This window comes from Barbus barbus, assembly GCF_936440315.1.
Source record: "Barbus barbus genome assembly, chromosome: 11".
In the NCBI taxonomy this organism is placed as follows: domain Eukaryota; kingdom Metazoa; phylum Chordata; class Actinopteri; order Cypriniformes; family Cyprinidae; genus Barbus; species Barbus barbus.
In genome coordinates this window covers 16,733,395-16,751,407 of record NC_136739.1, presented here as the reverse complement: position 1 = coordinate 16,751,407, position 18,013 = coordinate 16,733,395, and the positions used below count along the sequence as shown (strand labels likewise).

The 18,013-nt window shown below is 39.7% G+C and overlaps 1 protein-coding gene across 1 annotated transcript in view; it reads right to left on the bottom strand.

The window, feature by feature from the left end:
• dnah7 (dynein, axonemal, heavy chain 7) overlaps window positions 1-18,013 on the bottom strand; it is a gene marked incomplete at its 3' end in the record, with an annotated part of 74,158 nt that overhangs the window by 40,559 nt on the left and 15,586 nt on the right. The window contains exons 25-32 of the mRNA XM_079428839.1: window positions 17,559-17,727; window positions 15,216-15,318; window positions 14,851-14,978; window positions 14,274-14,486; window positions 8,737-8,835; window positions 8,383-8,631; window positions 7,736-7,885; window positions 6,458-6,640 (exon numbers count right to left, since the gene is read on the bottom strand). Coding sequence (XP_079284965.1) covers window positions 6,458-6,640; window positions 7,736-7,885; window positions 8,383-8,631; window positions 8,737-8,835; window positions 14,274-14,486; window positions 14,851-14,978; window positions 15,216-15,318; window positions 17,559-17,727 — 1,294 coding nt within the window. The remainder of the gene's footprint in view (window positions 1-6,457; window positions 6,641-7,735; window positions 7,886-8,382; window positions 8,632-8,736; window positions 8,836-14,273; window positions 14,487-14,850; window positions 14,979-15,215; window positions 15,319-17,558; window positions 17,728-18,013) is intronic.

The following is an 18,013-nucleotide window of genomic DNA, read 5'->3' as shown; positions in this document are numbered from 1 at the left end:
GGGTCTCATCGGTTCAGGCTGGTTTTGGTGTAATGGTGTGGGGGATATTTTCTTGCCACACTTTCTCCACTACCAATTGAGCATTGTTTAAACACCACAGCCTGCCTGAGTATTGTTGCTGACCATGTCCATCCCTTTATGACTACAGTGTACTCATCTTCTGATGGCTACTTCCAGCAGGATAATGCACCATGTCACAAAGCTCAAATCATCTCAGACTGGTTTCTTGAACATGACAATGAGTTCACTTTACTCTAATGGCCTCCACAGTCACCAGATCTCAATCCAATAGAGCACCTTTGGGATGTGGTGGAACGGGAGATTCGCATCATGGATGTGCAGCCGACAAATCTGCAGCAACTGCGTGATGCTATCATGTCAATATGGACCAAAATCTCTGATGAATGTTTCCAACACCTTGTTGAATCTATGCAACGAAGAATTAAGGCAGTTCCGGGGATAAAAGGGGGTCCAACCCGGTACTAGCAAGGTGTACCTAATAAAGTAGCCGGTGACTGTATGTTGAAAACAATTATGCTGCTCAGTGGCGTAGCAAGTCAGCCCCGGGCCCATGTGCAAAAAATTTGTACGGGCCCCCCAAATTATATGGGCTCCAACTCAGTTAACTTGTTGATTTTTCTGACGTAAATAATGTTACATGACTATTCACAAGCTGTTTTAATTACGGTATAAATGCTTGGAAATAATATTTAATGTTTTCAAGTCCATTCATTGCACGCAAGCCACCCAATAATCACAATAAGCTGTGTGTACACAAAGTCTCAGTTTTAAGATCAGATACAAACAATAAATGTGTTTTGCGCTCTTTTATTTGTAGTAAGGTAACTTGCCTCAGTTCAAACGGCATGTGAATCAATTATATGTTCCTCTTTAATATTTGCAGCACGAAATAAACATGAATAAATATTTGAATGCATATTGAAAAAAAATTTGAACAATTTAAAACAAACAAGTATCTCATGAAATCGATCAATTAGATTTTCAAAAACATCTAAGCCTACGCTTTACTGGGAGCGAGGGAACGAGCATACGCGGGAGAAGCTCCAAACAAACAGTCTTTTAATGAAATAATCACAGCAGGGAACACTGAAACATAGAGTGACGTAAGACACTGGACGCTGGAGACTGGGAAACACAGGGCTTAAGAACAGAGGAGCAAACAAGATAATTGATAGAACACAGCTGAAACCAATATAACTAAATGGTGACCAAATGAGAACAGGACAACAAAATATAGACATGGAGGGAGAAAACTAGGGCTGGGAAGGCACAATAAGGAGAAAAACACAGGACACGGGGACACCGGACTGAAATTTACTCCTCCCTCCCGGAAAGCACGTCCCACGCCGTACAACATCCAACGGGTGGGGGCACTCTGGAGGCCTCAAAGGACAGGAATCCAGGACGGAAGGCCTCCAGGGCGGCGCCCATTCCGGGACCGATGGCAAAGCAGGGAGCTCGGGCAGCCATGGTGGATCAGGAGTCTTGGGAGGCCATGGCGGATCCGACAGTCCAGAGGGCCATGGCCGAACAGGGACCTTGGGTCGCCATGGTAGGACAGGCAGTCTTATGGTGCGTTCACACCGGACGCGACTTGCGCGAATAAATCGCGCTATTCGCGCGTAGTTGGACGCGTGAACATTTTGGGTTTACTCGCTTCATTCGCGCGTGAAATTCGCTTCATTCGCGCGTGAAATTCACTGCACAACAGACGCGAATTCGCATCATGGGCGGGGCTTCTGCCAGGCGCACAGGTATGACTGCCACAGAGAGCATATGTATAGAATTTGGCAAATAAAATCACCTTTATGTGCTATGGAAACACTGGACGTGTGTATTTCAGCCGAGAATGTAGTTGTTTAAAACTCAAATCTGCGGTTTATTTATAAAAACAGCCCCTATTTGAAAATGTGCTTCGCCGATTTTGGAGCCGTGAGCTCCAGGCGATCACCGGACGCTCGTGCTCATGTATGCCGAAGAGAGGAGCATAACCTCGGCTAGTCCTTCTGACATTTGCCGCTGGCTCTGATGTCTCTGTAGTGGATAAACATAAGATGTCCTTTATTGATTTCTGCCTCCGCTCTTAATCACGTCACTACTAGAGCAAGCTCCTGATTGGTTGGCGCGGCGCGAAATATCCGCCAAAGTTCAGATTTTTCAACTTGCGCGATTGCACGAATCTAATCTCAGAATTAGACATCCTGCGGTGCGATTCGCGCGAATGAGGCGGCGCGAATTGAGCGTTTCGAACGTTTGACGCGCGGAACGCGCGTCAAACGTTCGAAACGCTCAATTCGCTTCCTTGCGGAACGCGCGTCAAACGTTCGAAACGCTCAATTCGCTTCGCGCGAATCGCGTCATTCGCGCCGCCTCATTCGCGCGAATCGCACCGCAGGATGTCTAATCGCGTCTTTGCATTGACTTAACATGTAAATCACTCGCGCTTAGCGCTTCATTCGCGTCTGGTGTGAACGCACCATTAGGAGCCATGGCGGGCCAGCCTCCGTGGCCTTGGCCTCGACTCTTGGGCCGGCCCCTATGGCTGGATCCTTATAGCCCCCCCAAAAAAATTCCTTGGGGGGAATTACAGGTTTCTTGGCAGGAAATGGCTCTTTGGAGGAGCGGGCACTTGAGGGCGCTCTGGGGCTGGAGAAGACACTGGAGTGAATTCTGGGGCTGGAGTCCACAATCTCTTCCTCCGCAATCTCCTCCGGGCTGAGGAGAGGGAAATGGCTGCCGGGCTTGACTTTGGAGCGGCCAATGAACTTGACTCATAAGCAGCCAGTGGGCTTGTGTGAGCCGCAGCCGGCGGGCTTGACTTTGGAATGTCTGGCGGGCTTGACTCTGGAGAGGCCAGCAGGCTTGACGTAGGAGTGGCGGGCGTAAGCCCTGTCCAGTCCGCCGGCCATTCCCCAGTCAAGCCCACTGGCTGTTCCCCAGTTAAACCCGCCGGCGGACTGGACGGCGGGCTTGAATCAACAGCGGTCGGTGATTCGGGGCTTACGGTCCCATCCACAGGGTAGTCGGTAGCCTCACATACAGTATAGGACGAACCACTTAGCCACAGTGCATATTCAATATAGTACTCCAAGGAACAGATGGTATCGGACGCTGGCATCTTTTGATAGATAAGATCATCCAATCCGCCCTAGAAGTTTGTCTTCAACGCTCTTTCATTCAATGATACACTTTAGGAAAGGTCATGAAATTCCTTGACATAATCCTCAATTGGACAGCCATCTTGGAAAACTGTGAGGAGCAAATTTACATCATTAGAAGATAGGAAGTCCATGGTATAGTTGTGATCGGTCTGGTGTTCTGTCATGATATTCTGGGAGCATGGAGCGAGGGGATGTGGGAGAAATTCCAAACAAACAATCTTTTAATGAAATAATCACTGCAGGGAACACTGAAACATAGAGTGACGTAAGACACCGGACGCAGGAAACACAAGGCTTAAGAACACAGGAGCAAACGAGATGATTAATAGAACACAGCTGAAACCAATAGAACTAAATGGGGACCAAACGAGAACAGGGAAACCAAATATGGACATGGAGGGAGAAAACTACGGCAGGGAAGGCACAATGGGGAGAAAAACACAGGACATGGGGACACAGGACTGACAGACAGGTTGGATGCCACAGAATTCTTTTTTTTTTTTTTGCGGAGTGTAATTTTCACATTAACTTCACGCAATATAACATGATTTTATTATCGTAATTTTTAATTCATTCTTAAAATAGTATGACAATCTTATTTAGTAAGTAATTATTCAGCGTGACACTAAAAGGCCGCTGTTGGGTATTTGTACTGCATGCAAACACAATCTTGGCACAGGGGCCCAAAAACAAAACAGGACAAAACAAAAAAACAAACAAAAAATAAATAAATAAAAATAAAATAGTATGAAGTTGATGATCCTGATATCTCCTCATTGGACGCGCCTTTAGAGAGAAATGCATCTTTACGGATTATGGAAAGAGTTTTTAATTTTTTATTTGAATTATTTCGTTGGAAAGTAGTAATTTATAGCATTCTATAAATATATTTATCATGTCAGTGAGGCAAGTATTTGCTGAGTTTCAGTTCAGTTTTTGTGGAGTGTTCCTGCTCAAGGTCAAGATCACCCTGTTTGTTTTCTTTATTTTACAAAAGCAAAACGTTTTGTTGATATTGTGAGTGCACACACCTGTCGGACAAGGGCCGGGCCCGTGCAGGGCTCTATATTCGTTCCCTTGTTTCAATTAAAAGTTCCCCCTCAGCTTGGCGGGCCCCCAATCTGCCCGGGCCCATATGCACCTGCATACACTGCATACCCAGACATAGTTTTGTGGAAACTGTTATACATTTTTGCTTTTTAGGATTCTTTGATGGACAGAATTTTCAATGTAAAAGTCTATACAGTCACTTTTGATCAATTTAATGCGTTCTGGCTGAATAAAAGTATTAATTTCTTAATCGTACTGACCCCAAACTTTTGAACAGTAACATTTGACTAGACAATGTGACTTTTGTAAAGACCAAGAAGCAAGCAAACAGCACTCATTTCCACAGTAGCCCTTTCTAAAGGATGTGGACTCCAAAGGGTACAAAACTTTTTATATATTACTTAGCCATCTGGAATGGTGCATAGTTGAAACAAATTGCATTTTATTCATCTGCGTGGCAGCTGCACTGGGTTACTCATAAAGATAAAGGTCCTCTGTGCTTAATGATTTGATGAATAGCACATCATCAAGGTTACGTGATGGAAACAGCTGTTGGAAAGCGGCTCCCACGAAAGGCCCATGTGAATGGTAGAGGAGTAAGTGAATTGCAAACTGGGCGCTTATGCACAGGTGTTAAGCCGGAGGAGACATCTGGGCCAAGCATGACCTCGAGAGCATGTTAGCTTGTTCAACTGAATTCTCATTGAACTTTGGTCTAGTTTGCAGCAGGCCATATGAGTCAAGCATCAATATATAAAAAGGAGGAGAGCAAGACAGAAATTGCGAGAGACAGATATGGGCCAAAGGGAGATAGTTTATGCTATAGCCAGGCCTCTTTCGTTTTCTGTCAAAGCGAGACAAGATATTCACACAAATTTGATCTGTCTCACTCTTTCCCTCTGGCCCTGTCTACGGCGTCTACTTTGATCTTCTGATCTGGTGACAGTCGCAAACAACACAAAAAAAACACGCACACATTCACACACACACTTTGATATTTTCACACTCTTTCCATCTCCATAACATGCTTGTTTAATCTCTGTCATCATCACTCATTCTTTTGAATCAGAGCATTCTGCCCACACTGGGCCAGAAAAAGCTGGGATCCACAACTATAAGAGCCTTTCCTCAGGCTGGGATGTGTGAGGCAGAAGCTCTGTCGGATACAAAGCCATCTTAGGAGAAGACAGAGATAAATAAGGGGAGGAAATCGCGTTATGACATTATGACATTCTTGAGTAGGCTGGGAGGGGGAGGGGCGTGGTGTGGGTGGGTTATTGCCAGTGAATTGGTAAGTCCTCTTTTGACAGGTTTGCTGAATGACAACAACAATCTCATTTGATGGTCTACTTTTTTTTGCAACCCAAAACATCAAAGGCAGCCTCAGAGATATCTCGTCTGATAAAGTTGGGAAATGTGAGGATATATTTTCATCAAATTTCATCATTTTTATACTGTATTGTATTTAAAAGAAATAAATATGTGCACTGTAGGTGGAATATATTAAAGGCACATATTACTGGAATATATTGCAAATTCCTGCTGAAGCGGTCCCAAAGTTGGAAACAACTGGATTTTTTTTTAACAAGATTTGTGATCCTTTCAGTCTTTTGATCTTGTATTGTGAGCCTGTCACAGTAATGTCATGTCATGTAATGGAGGCCTTACAAAGAGGTTTTTATAAAGGTTGAGGCTGTTATGAACTAAATTGGACACAAAAGTAAATTTGCAGCCCATGCATGAGCCCCAGAGCAAAGCTATTTTTTTAAATGTGAAAGATAAAAATGATCTCTTTAGTAGAATATTACAAATTCACTTTAGAATATCACTATAATCATATGGCTTTTGGAATAAAGTAATTGAACAATCTAAAGGGGAGGTCACACACTTTTCTTCTCCTATTGACATTCATTCATAGGCATAAAAAGACGAGACACCGGAAACACAAGCTTACATGTCATGATATGTCACGGAGTGACCTTTTAGATAACTTAAAAGAACACAAACGTTTTAAGCTGCAGGTTTGCACCATTGCAGATAGTGCAGCAGACTGTATATTTTCAGATTTTGTATTTACTATTAATTGTCATATGTTGACTGTTTTTAAAAAAGATGGCCACAGGATGTGACAGAAGAAGAAATTGTGACATGAAGAAATTCTGCATGCTCAGTGTGACCACAAATCTTGCTGAACCACATAGCTATCATTGAAATGGTCATCTTACCGTGGCTGGTGAAGCCACCTCCAGGTCCATGGGCTCAAAGATAAGGCTCATCTGTGGGGACATCTGGATGATCTCTCCACTCATGAGACAAAGCTTCTTGTTGTCGTCCAGTACAGTGTTCATATTCTCAATCCACACTGCGTCCACAGGCCCATCAAAAATCAGCCACTTTCTGTCAGGACTCTGGGGAGGCAGCAGACAGTCACTTCAGACTCAAATTGAACAATCTAACTTCAACTTTGCTGAAAATTAGAGTTCACTGGCATAATACTTTTTGCTGTAGAACAATGAAAGATGACAATTTTTCATAGCATTTTCTAAAAGTTGTTCTGGATATCTGAAGTTAAAAATGAGGGTAACTACCATTTCTCCACTACAAGAAAAATAATTATACTAAAATTTCAACAATGTCACATCTGTGAAAGCTTAAAATGCTAGCATTGTTTTAACCTAGTTCTTTCTACCGATAGTTTTTTCCCACTAAAACGACCTCAATTTTGTAACATGCCTTCATAGCCTCCAGCAAAAACAGAGGCAATCAAATATGAAACTACGTGTGAAGCAAACATTTAACACCTGTCTGCTCTTATTATGTTCCTTTTTATTCCTCAGTAACAGCTATTAGAGGATCTAGGTTCGCTCCCCACTTTCTTGCTATGCCAAAGACAATGCTCTACCATGTCTTCTGCCAACAACTGTTTTAACGTAAACATTTCTATTGTAAGCCGGTGAAACAAAGCTTCAAACTGTAATCCTTTGTAAATAAGGGTAGGATTGCACTCTGAACAACATCAAAGTCAGTGGGTAAAGGATGGCACAGATCTAGGCTTAGTGTTACCATGGTGAAGAAAATATAAGAGCTGCAGATTTTAATGTTCAATGCTATTTATGGACCTAGTAGTGTACGTGGAGAGACATTATTACTTTTTACTTAATCTTACACAATGTGCACTAAATGTGATGGAGCGAGGGATGGATGGATGAACAGATGAGCATAGAGAAGTAAATAATCAAACTGATGCATAGAAGGAGGGAGGGATGTATGGATGGATTAAAGAACAGAGGGATGATGGACAAAAGGAAAGGAGGGATTAAAGGAATGTAATTACGGATGTAAGGAGGGATGGATGGATGAAAGGACAGAGGTATAGATGAATAGATGGATGAAGGGAGGGAGGGAGAGATGAATCAATGGAAGAATGGATAGAGGTATGGCTAGACAGATAGATGTATGGATGAATAAATGGACAAATAAGATGATTGTAATGGTAAATGTACCTGGGAAGTGGCGAATGCTCTATAGCTGACAGCCAAGATGCCATCTGACCACTCATGGGACACAGGATCAAACTGTCCATACAGCTGGCCCATAGTGATAGACTTCGGGTTGATAACAGTGATCTGAACCCTGTTCTCCTCCATCAGTCTCTGCATTCAAAACAGGTTAAGTTTGATTGATACTATAACACAACACTTCCACAACTTTTTGCAGCACTGTTTTCAATTGCATCATATTAGCATTTGTATGAATGTGCCTCATTGCAGTGATTTATAGCAGTACCATCACTAAATGTGTTGTCTGTTCTCTGAAAACTCAAGAAATCACATTTCCTTTCTATAAAAACCTTTTACTGACTTTTTAAGTGTTCTATTATGCAAAAAGAGCAGTTTGTATTGTGGTATTGTGATACAAATTCTCATCCAGTTGGAACTGCTTGAGGAATGTGGGAGTCTTTGAGACTTTGGGAGTTCACATCCTCTGGATACAAGAAAAAAGTACTCGAAAACAGTCAATAAGTAGGATAAAAGAACAAAAGTTTGAATCTTATGTAACAGACATTCAATGCTTAATGCAGAAAGTTCTACTCCCATTGTGACGGTTTGAGCAACACTAGTTTTTATACACAGTTGTCCATTTACAGCACCTTCTCACAGATGTCATGCAGGGCTGCGGCGAGCACGCGGTAGGCAGACGTCTTCCCACCGAAGGGTTCTCCCACCATCATGAAGCCGTGACGCACAATCATCATTTCATAGATCTGCAGGATCTTCTCAGCAAAGAAGTCAGTGACCTGCAGGTTCATCTTAGCGCTGTTTTCATTAATAGCCTCAAGCAACACTCTGTAGTCTGGTTTTGGAAGCTTGATTCCAGGGAATAGATCGGAAGTGATGCCCTGGACAGATTTACAATGACTGAGAAGTTAGTGATTATTAATTGGAGAATCACACATACATTTTAATGACTGCATATGTAGAATATATTGATACAGATGTTATACCTCAAATAATGGAAGGTCATGAGCCAGAAATTTCGGGAGGTTGACATCAATAATAGATCTCAGCAACAGAATATCCTCATTCTCCTCTGGAAACTTCAGCTGTGACATGTTAAACACAGGGAGAGAAAGAGGTTCGACACTCAATAAAAGATTCGCTTGTGCTGTCATTTTCCATGGTCTCCAGGGGGAGAGTGGCATTCAGTCACATTGTCTTTGCTCATTCTTTACCATCACAGTCATTTGCAACTCAGACCTGAGGGGTTTAGAGCGTGCCTTTGTCTCCAGAAGTAATTTCAAGATGGCAAAAGAGTGCAGTCTCGGGTGTGATGGTGCAAAGATTGCTGTGAAAATGACACAGGCGTATTCATTTCTGAGAACAGTAGAGATGAGACAGGCAGGCGCTATTCAAATTTGGCAAAACGAGAAAAGCGAGTGGGAGCTGCCAAGGTCAGTTTCCTCTGCCTATTTTGACTCTGTGAGATTTGGTTTTGTGGCTTTAATATTTCAGGCTCCTTATTGTCACACTATAAACACATTAGGAAGAGTAACAGCCATGTACACATTCCAGTAAAATACAAGTTGTCATTCCTTTCTTGAGTGCTTGTCCAGTTTTATTCACCATATTTAGTTATTTAGGCCAGTGAATGGATTCTACAAATAAACTCACTCCCTAAAAAAAATTCATGCAATAACAGCATTTTAATTAAAGTTGTCATATCATGAAAAATCTATTTTGTCTTTATATTTTGAATGTTAAACTCTTAAAATCAACAGTACCCTTCGTTCCCAGTGTAAAGGACAGTATGTACTATGGATGCTACTTCACTGTAAAAAAAAAAAAAAGTTGAGTCAACTTAAAATTTTAAGGCAACCAGCTTCTGCAGATTTTTGAGTTTTCTCAACTTGTTTTAAGTTTATACAACAAAATGTTGAGAATCTCCTACAAAAATAAGTTGAGAGAACTCAAAAATCTGCAGAAGCTGGTTGCCTTAAAATTTTAAGTTGACTCAACTTTTTTTTTTTTTTTACAGTGTTGGTATTTTAAAACTATGCCCACCCAATAACAATGAGGAAACAAGGCCAAACTAATTCATAATTCACTGCAACTGAAGCTCTGGATATCTTCTGATGAATCCCAAATAAGAGTGTTGCAATATACCAGTATTGACTGTGATATTTTCAAAAAAGATAAACAAATAATATTTATATATAATAATAATGTTGTGTTAGTGCAACAAATACAATAATGTTGTAAATCCAGCATTAGTAATATAGCTGACACCTTAACATAGTAGGTGGCAGTAATGCACCTTAATGCTGGTTGCCACCTGTTAGAAAACTGAAAAAAGAAGACACCATGTGTTGCTACTATTGCTTCACAAAATCACATCAGAGGAGATGACAGACGGAAACAAGAAACTCTACCCACACCCGAAAAAGTTAGCTCGACAGTGTGTAAAAAAAGATGGTTACAGACACCCCAGTCTGCAGGAAGTGCCAGTCAACGGTACTTTTGGTATGCTTTTTTACATTTTTGGTTACAAACACTCTCTCCATCTCCCTATACTTATATTTTGAGTGAGTTTGCATTAATTTATTAAATGTCATTAATTTATATACTTTTGGTGAATACACAAAATAAAGCATTATTTCATTAATTATTTAAAAAATTTCTATAGATATTGCAGTAGTATTGTTATTGCGAATTTTTTTGGTGATGAGAATAGTGTAGTGAAAATCTGATATTGTGTCATCCTTAATCCCAATGTTAGAAATGTGGCTTATGTTTCTACTTTCAGCAGCACAATGTAAATTTAACCTGTCACAATACAATGAGCGCTTTTCTTTGTGACTGTTATTGAAGGATGCTTCTATTAATACATGAAAAGCGACAATCAGTGTACCAAAGTGCTGTTAGTGTTCATAGGGTTTCATACATATGTTGACTACGAATGTAGACGCAGCTTTAGAAAATCCTCAAGAATTCTATATATTTATTCATTATAACGTTACATTTTACTGATGCATTCAGTAGATACAATTGAGAAGACAACATTATAAATTAATTTAAATATTATTAAACAACAAAAAGTTGTGCTGCTTAATGTTTTTCTCTTTGATGACTAGAAAGTTCAAAAGAACAGCTTTTATTTGAAAAATAAATCATTCTTCTTTAAAGTCTATTTTGATGTGTCCTTGCTAAATAAAAGTACAAATTTCTTTCAAAATTGTATTAATGCAGCGATGTGACTAGAAGAAATTGTGTATTTACAGTTCCCTCTTTACTAACAATTGTTGGACATTAAAACATTAAACATTAAAATACTTTGTTCACTAACTTTAGTTTGGACAGTAGCTGTTAGTATCTTTCTTATTTGCAGCCACAAGATGCCAAACTGTTGCCATGGTTACTATGTCAACCACTGTGAGTTTGGGACAGCAGAAGTGACTCTTTCCTTCTGCACAAACACAGAACAAAAGAATTCACTCCTCCAAATAAATGCAACTGCCACTCCTAAAACTTTGCAGGGAGTGAGTGGCCTGTGTGACTCTGACAGGAGACATGGCTTTTATTTAGATGGTTCAGTCGTATCATAATAGTAGAGTAAATGGAAAAACAGCATTCATCTTGCTCGAGGCATATTGTGTGCACTGCAGTTGTTCCTTTGACCTGTCTTCTCTGATGGCCTATGGCTGCACCGCTGTTCTCAGTGTCTGAGTGTCGGTAAATGACAGCTGTATGACCATATTCCCTTGTGCATACTAAATATGCTTTCAGGGAAAATCAGTACAACAGCAATAAATCAAAGATCAAGGAATGAGCTCAGGTAGGGCCACATATGAACATGCAAATCACTGTGCTCTGGCTTTGCTTCAGGGGATCTGCTCATACTGAAATGAGCATACTCTATGGTGCTCTGTACACAAGCTTTGACTGCATGTCTAGCAATCAAATGGAATTATAGTAAAACACATGACAACTGCAGTTTTGTATTGACATTTCAATTTGAAAAGTGTGCTGTTTGAAATCACACATTCTGTTCATTACACATTAGAAATGACGAGAGAGAGAGAGAGAGAGAGAGAGAGAGAGAGAGAGGTGTATTGATTGGAGCCCATAATTCTTTAGGGTCACACAGGTTTTTAACAAAGTTCTCAGTTTCAAAAGTTTGTGTTTTTCACAGATCTGCAATTCTCCAGGCAGCTGAATTGAGTGTGAACACTATTTATATTCAATGTCAGATTAATTTGTCTCTGATCCACAGGCGAAAAGTGGCAAGAGGGAGAGAGGAGAAGGAGCGTGCAATGGAATTGAGATGAAGTGGAAATGTTTCACTCCTCTGACCCTTGGTAACTCTGTGCTGATAACAGTGGCAGGCGAAGAGGAACTGAGCCAATTGCAGTTGGGAGTCATTCAGAATTGCTTTAACAAGTTTATGAAGCCCTCAGAAACAGTGGCTCAGCAGAAGCAGCAGGAGCCAAAACATCTAGCTACTAAATGAAATGAGATGTTAAATCAAAACAACAAAGGCCTTCACATGCAAAGCCAAAATTAAATCTGATTCTTCAAATATCATCATTATAGATTCAGATCATGAATGTTGTAAAAAAAAGGGGGCCATGATTTGAAATGCAATTGTAAACACCACAGAGTAGTTATCTTGTGACTTTAATCAGTTATGCTGAATTAATATATTTTAGATTATGTAATAGTTTAGATTTAAGGCCAAACAAGTCCACAAACTATTTGCATATATAGTGCCCTCCAAAAGTATTGGAACAGTAAAGACAAAATTGCTCTGTTAGCTGTGGAGTCAAGACATTTACAAATATGATTAAAAGATGAATATGAGACAAAACTACAGAATGTCATATTTTATTATTTTGTGATTCAACACATAGATGTTTTACCAGCTAAGAAGTTCAGCACTTTTAGAGTTTCATCCCCCGATCTGAAGTGAGCATAAGTATTGGAACAGTTGCCTCACAGGTCTTTCTAAGTGATCAACTGTGTCCTGATGCATTAATTCTTCAGATATTAAAAGCAGGGAATGTGTTGTATCAGTTATATCCATTACTTCTGTATTCTGAATCTTGTATTCGATGATGACACACACAAACCAGGATGAAGACGAGGGAGCTGACTTTGAGAGAAAAGCAAGCAATTTGGATGCTAAAAGAAAAGAGGAAGTCAATTAGAGCTCTAGCAAAAACAAAGGGCATGGAGAAATCAAGAGTTTGGAAACAACCAGCGACACCAGCAACCAACAACGACCTGAGTGGCTGAGAAAACAACAGTAGTTGATGACAGACAAATCATAAAATCTGTGAAAATGAACCCTAAAAGACGTGTCTGTAAAATCACCAACAGCTTCCAGAAAGCTGGGGTGATGCTCTGACAATCTACTGTCCTCAGGAGACTTTGACACAGAATTACAGATGCTACAAAGCAAGGTGAAAACCTCTGACCAGCAACAAAAATAGAAAGGCAAGATTAGTGTTTGCAAAAAAGCACAAAGGTGAGCCAGAAGAGTTTTGGAACTGTGTTTATGGACCGATGAGACAAAGATGAACCTTCATCTAAGTGATGGGAGAGCAAAAAGGTGGAGAAAAAAAGGGAACTGCAATGATCCCAAGCATACAGCCTCATCTGTAAAGCATGGTGGAGGTGGTGTCATGGCATGGGCATGCATGGCTGTCTCTGGAACAGGCCCTCTCAATTTTACTGATGACTTAATGTATGATGACAGTAGCAGAATTAATTTGGAAGGGTACAAAACCATCTTGCCTACCAATATTCAAGAAAATGCCACCAGATTCATTGGGAAGTGCTTCATATTGCATCAGGACAATGACCCAAAACACCCTGCCAGTTCAGTCAAGGAATTTATAAGGGCAAAGAAATGGAAAGTCTTAGATTGTCCAAGTCAATCTCCAGATTTAAATCCGATTTAACATGAATTTCACCAGCTGGAGAGGAGAGTAAAGGCAGAAACTCCCCAAAACAAGCAACAATTGGAATTGGCTGCATTAAAGGCTGGGAAAAGTATTTGAAAGGATGAGACCAAGAGTCTGGTGATGTCTATGGCTCACAGACTCACTGCTGTGATTGTGCGCAAGGGATCTGCAACTAAATAATAGCTTTTAATCTTTTATATCTGCCTTATGTTCAACTGTCCCAATACTTATGCTCACATCAATGAGTGGGATGAACTCTAAAAGTGCTGTTCTTTTTATCTGGTAAAATGTGTATGTGTTGAAACGGCTAATAATAAAATGTGACATTCTGTAGTTTTGTCTCATATTCATCTTTTAATCATATTTGCAAATGTCTTGACTCCACAGCCAACAGAGCAATTTTGTCTTTACTGTTCCAATACTTATGGAGGGCACTGCATATGTGTATGTCACTGCAAAGTTGAAGCATATTATTTTTTATTAAAATATTTAAATCATAGCATAGTGATAAAAATGCAACATAACATTAGGGGATTTTCTTTTTTCTTTTTCTTTTTTTTTGCAGATACAGGTCCTACCTTCAGGTTCCCTGCGGCAGTCAGAACAGATTTGACAGCCCTCATGCCGTAATCATAGTGGTGCTGGGAAGAGAGCTGCTCAGAGCACAGTCTATACGTAGCTACAATCTTCACTGAGAGCGGTCGTGCTCTGACAAATCCACAGGAATACAGCACAATCTCAGCTATCAGAGCATAGTCTGGCACCATCATAGCTACTGTCCGGAAGAGAGCCTGCAGCAGACAATTACACAGCATTCACACACACAGAACAAGCACTATATGCTCCAATAAAACAGGACAGAAACACACAGTGAACAGTGACAGCAAGAAATAAAGAAACATTATAGATACACTCATTGAATATAACAAATAATGATCATTAGATATTCTGTAACACTTTGCAGTACTCGCTAACTTCTCTACACTAACACCCTTGCTTATGTTTACATTAACATCATTTTTCAGATATTATTTTCAGTGAGGTTTTATATATATATATATATATATATATATATTCCTCTGGGAATGACAATCAAAAATTAAGCACATTCCATATGTAAAGCAAATCTTTGTATGAACTAGGTTCTCTACATGCCTTCAGGTTGTCAGGTAGTTCAGAGCGTCCTGCATAGCCAGGGTTCATTGTGATAAAGACAGCACAGGTAGGGTTCAGTTTCAGCTCTGACCCCTCAAACTGCAGCATCTCAACATGGGCAGAAATACCTGAAGAGAAAATAATAATTTATGCATCCAAACAAAAAAAATCTCATTAGATTGATAGATTTATGCAATTTAAGTATCCTAACACTTAATTTGACTGCACTCATCAGGTTCATATGTAGGCATCTATTAAGCATATAGGAGGTTTAGAGAAAAAAGAAATCTGTAGCTCCATCGATTGAACCTTAAAATCCATTGACAACACAGTTGACATTTAACTCAAAATGTGCACACACACACCTCTCTGGATGGTTAGAATTTGCTGAGCCACCACTGAAAGCACTTCCAGATCAATACGATTGAACTCGTCAAAGCAGGCCCAGGCACCGGACGACAACAAGCCCTGGAAGAAACCAAGTATCTTTACCATAACTTAAAGCAAATGTAGTCTGAACACTCCTGTGCTGCAAGATAACTGACAAAGGGTGAGCAGGATGACATTAAAACGCAAGCCCTTTGCAATTCTATGCTCTCTGATAAAGATACAGCTGTGGCTCCCTGATAGTCCTGAGGCTGTACAGCAAAAGCATTGCAATCTTTGCTAGCATAGCAAACTAAAAGGAAAACTAATATGCATGTTAAATATAGATATAGTGTGCCCTAAAAGTCTAAGACCACTAGAGAAAATAATTATATTTTGCTTTTATCTAAAATGTTCTAATTCAATCTTTTTAAATTAAAAAGATAGTTCACCCAAAAATTTAAATTCTGCCATTAATTACTCACCCTCATGTCGTTCCAAACCAATAAGATATTTGTTCATCTTTGGAAAACAAATGAAGATATTTTTGATGAAATCTGAGAATGTTCTGACCCTGCATAGACAGCAACGTAACTGACACGTTCAAGGTCCAGAAAGGTAGTAAGGACATCGTTACAATAGTCCATGTGACATCATTGGTTCAACAGTAATTTTATGAAGGTACGAGAATACTTTTTGTGTGCAAAGATCGTCCGCTGCCATTCATGAAAGTACCATGACACATACGTGTGCATTCCTCGGCTCGTAAACAAGGAGCAGCATGTTCTAGGCGCATGCATCATGCTACTCTCATTGATGGCGGCAGATGGTGACGCGGAGGAGAAGAATTGTTGAATAAATTTGTTATTTTTGTTTTGTTTGCACACAAAAAGTATTCTCGTAGCTTCGTAAAATTAAGATTGAACCACTGATGTCATATGTACTATTTTAACAATGCCCTTACTACGTTTCTGGGCCTGGGAACATTTCACTTTCATTGCTGTCTATGGAGAAATCTCTCAGGTTTCATCAAAAATATCTTAATTTGTGTTCCAAAGATGAACAAAGGGCTTGCGCAGAGGTGTCATACCCATTCAAAATGAGGGGACACGTGCCCCCTCAGATTTTTGGGCCAAGAGGATTTTGAGTCCAGCTTTTAAAAGACAAACAATAGCTGAATCATATTTTTTATATTTGATACACCAGTGTGATTAGATCGTTCAGTGCAGCACATCACCAGTTGCTAAATTCATCTGCATTCGCTGGCTGGTGCTGAGCCAGAGACAGATGCGTTTTTACAGGGCTATGTATTATAACCAATAATACACGATTCTGCTGAGCTTATGAATGCAATGACCAATCAGAGGCATTCAGATGAGTCATTGCTGAAATGCCAGAGTTTTGTTCACTATAGTTAACACGTTTGGAAATATTTCAAATAAAAAGGAGAAAATAAACAAAACATAAGATTATATGAGTTATACAGTGCTATCGTGGCTGCTGTGTGTCCCATGATAAGCATGACGAGGCTTCCCCCCACCTTCACTCGTGCCCCCTCAAAAATGATGAGTGCATGACGCCCCTGGTCTTACGGGTTTGAAACAACATGAGTAATTAATGACAGAATTAACACTCATTTTAAAATGCCTTAGTATTTGTATATGCTCCTCTTTTACTTTAATGACAACAGACCTCAAACCTAAGAGGAGCATCTTGAGTTTCAATGGAAGCCGTTTATTTATTTATTTATACATACATACAGAGAATTAACATGGTCATTCTTATAATGAACTAGAAAATATTTTTATTCATTCTACTTTTCTTTGTTTTAAAATGTTCAAAATCATAAAACTTTTTATTTCCCCCAGAGTAATGTCTAACTGAACTTTGTATTTAGAAAAGCTCAATTTAATTAGAAATATTTTTGTGGGTTCAGTAATCTGGAAGACAACACAAGACACGATGAGACAAGACAAATCTCATTATGCACTATTATTTCAAAGAGTTCATAACCCCTTTCTACAAGAAAACATTTTTTTCTTCAACAATTCTGGCGTTCTGAATATGTGTTACTATAGTAACCAGTGATGGCCATGTCATTCAGTGCTGTGCTGTTCTATTTGAGAGTTTTTTTCTAAAGACACATGATGCTTGACCTCATGTGTGTTATTAACCATAATTTCATATTAGCATTTTCCACTTACCTAATGCCAAATACTGTTATATTATTATATTTCCCTTTTTTTTATAAAACGTTTTGGTGTGAGCATAATTCAGGTTTACATATAACTTGGCTAACTATTCATGACATGCATCATAATTATAGACTTTGTAACACTAACCTTAAAGAATTTGCCCAGTGCAATGTAGTCCAGACCATCAGAGCAGTTGAAAACTACACACTGCTTAGCTATGGCTTTGGCCAGATCTTTGGTGGTTTCGGTCTTGCCGGTACCTGCAGGACCCTCTGGGGCTCCGCCAAGATGTAAGTGTAAAGCTCCAAATAGAGTTCTGTAAAGAAGACATGTTGAAAAGGTGAAGCCAGGGTTTATATTCACCAAAAAACAAAAACATTTACTGAGTTGAATAATATTAATTGATCATTCAGATTGTTTCATTCTGAGAAATGAAAATAACAAATTACTATTCAAAAGTTTGGGGTCTGTAAGATTTAATGTTTTTCAAAGAAGTCTCTTATGCTCTTATTCACCAGTGCTAATTTTATTTGATCAATTATCCAGTAAATCCAGCAAAATTGTTTAGTAGCTATTTGTCCAGCCGTCAGTGTCACATGATT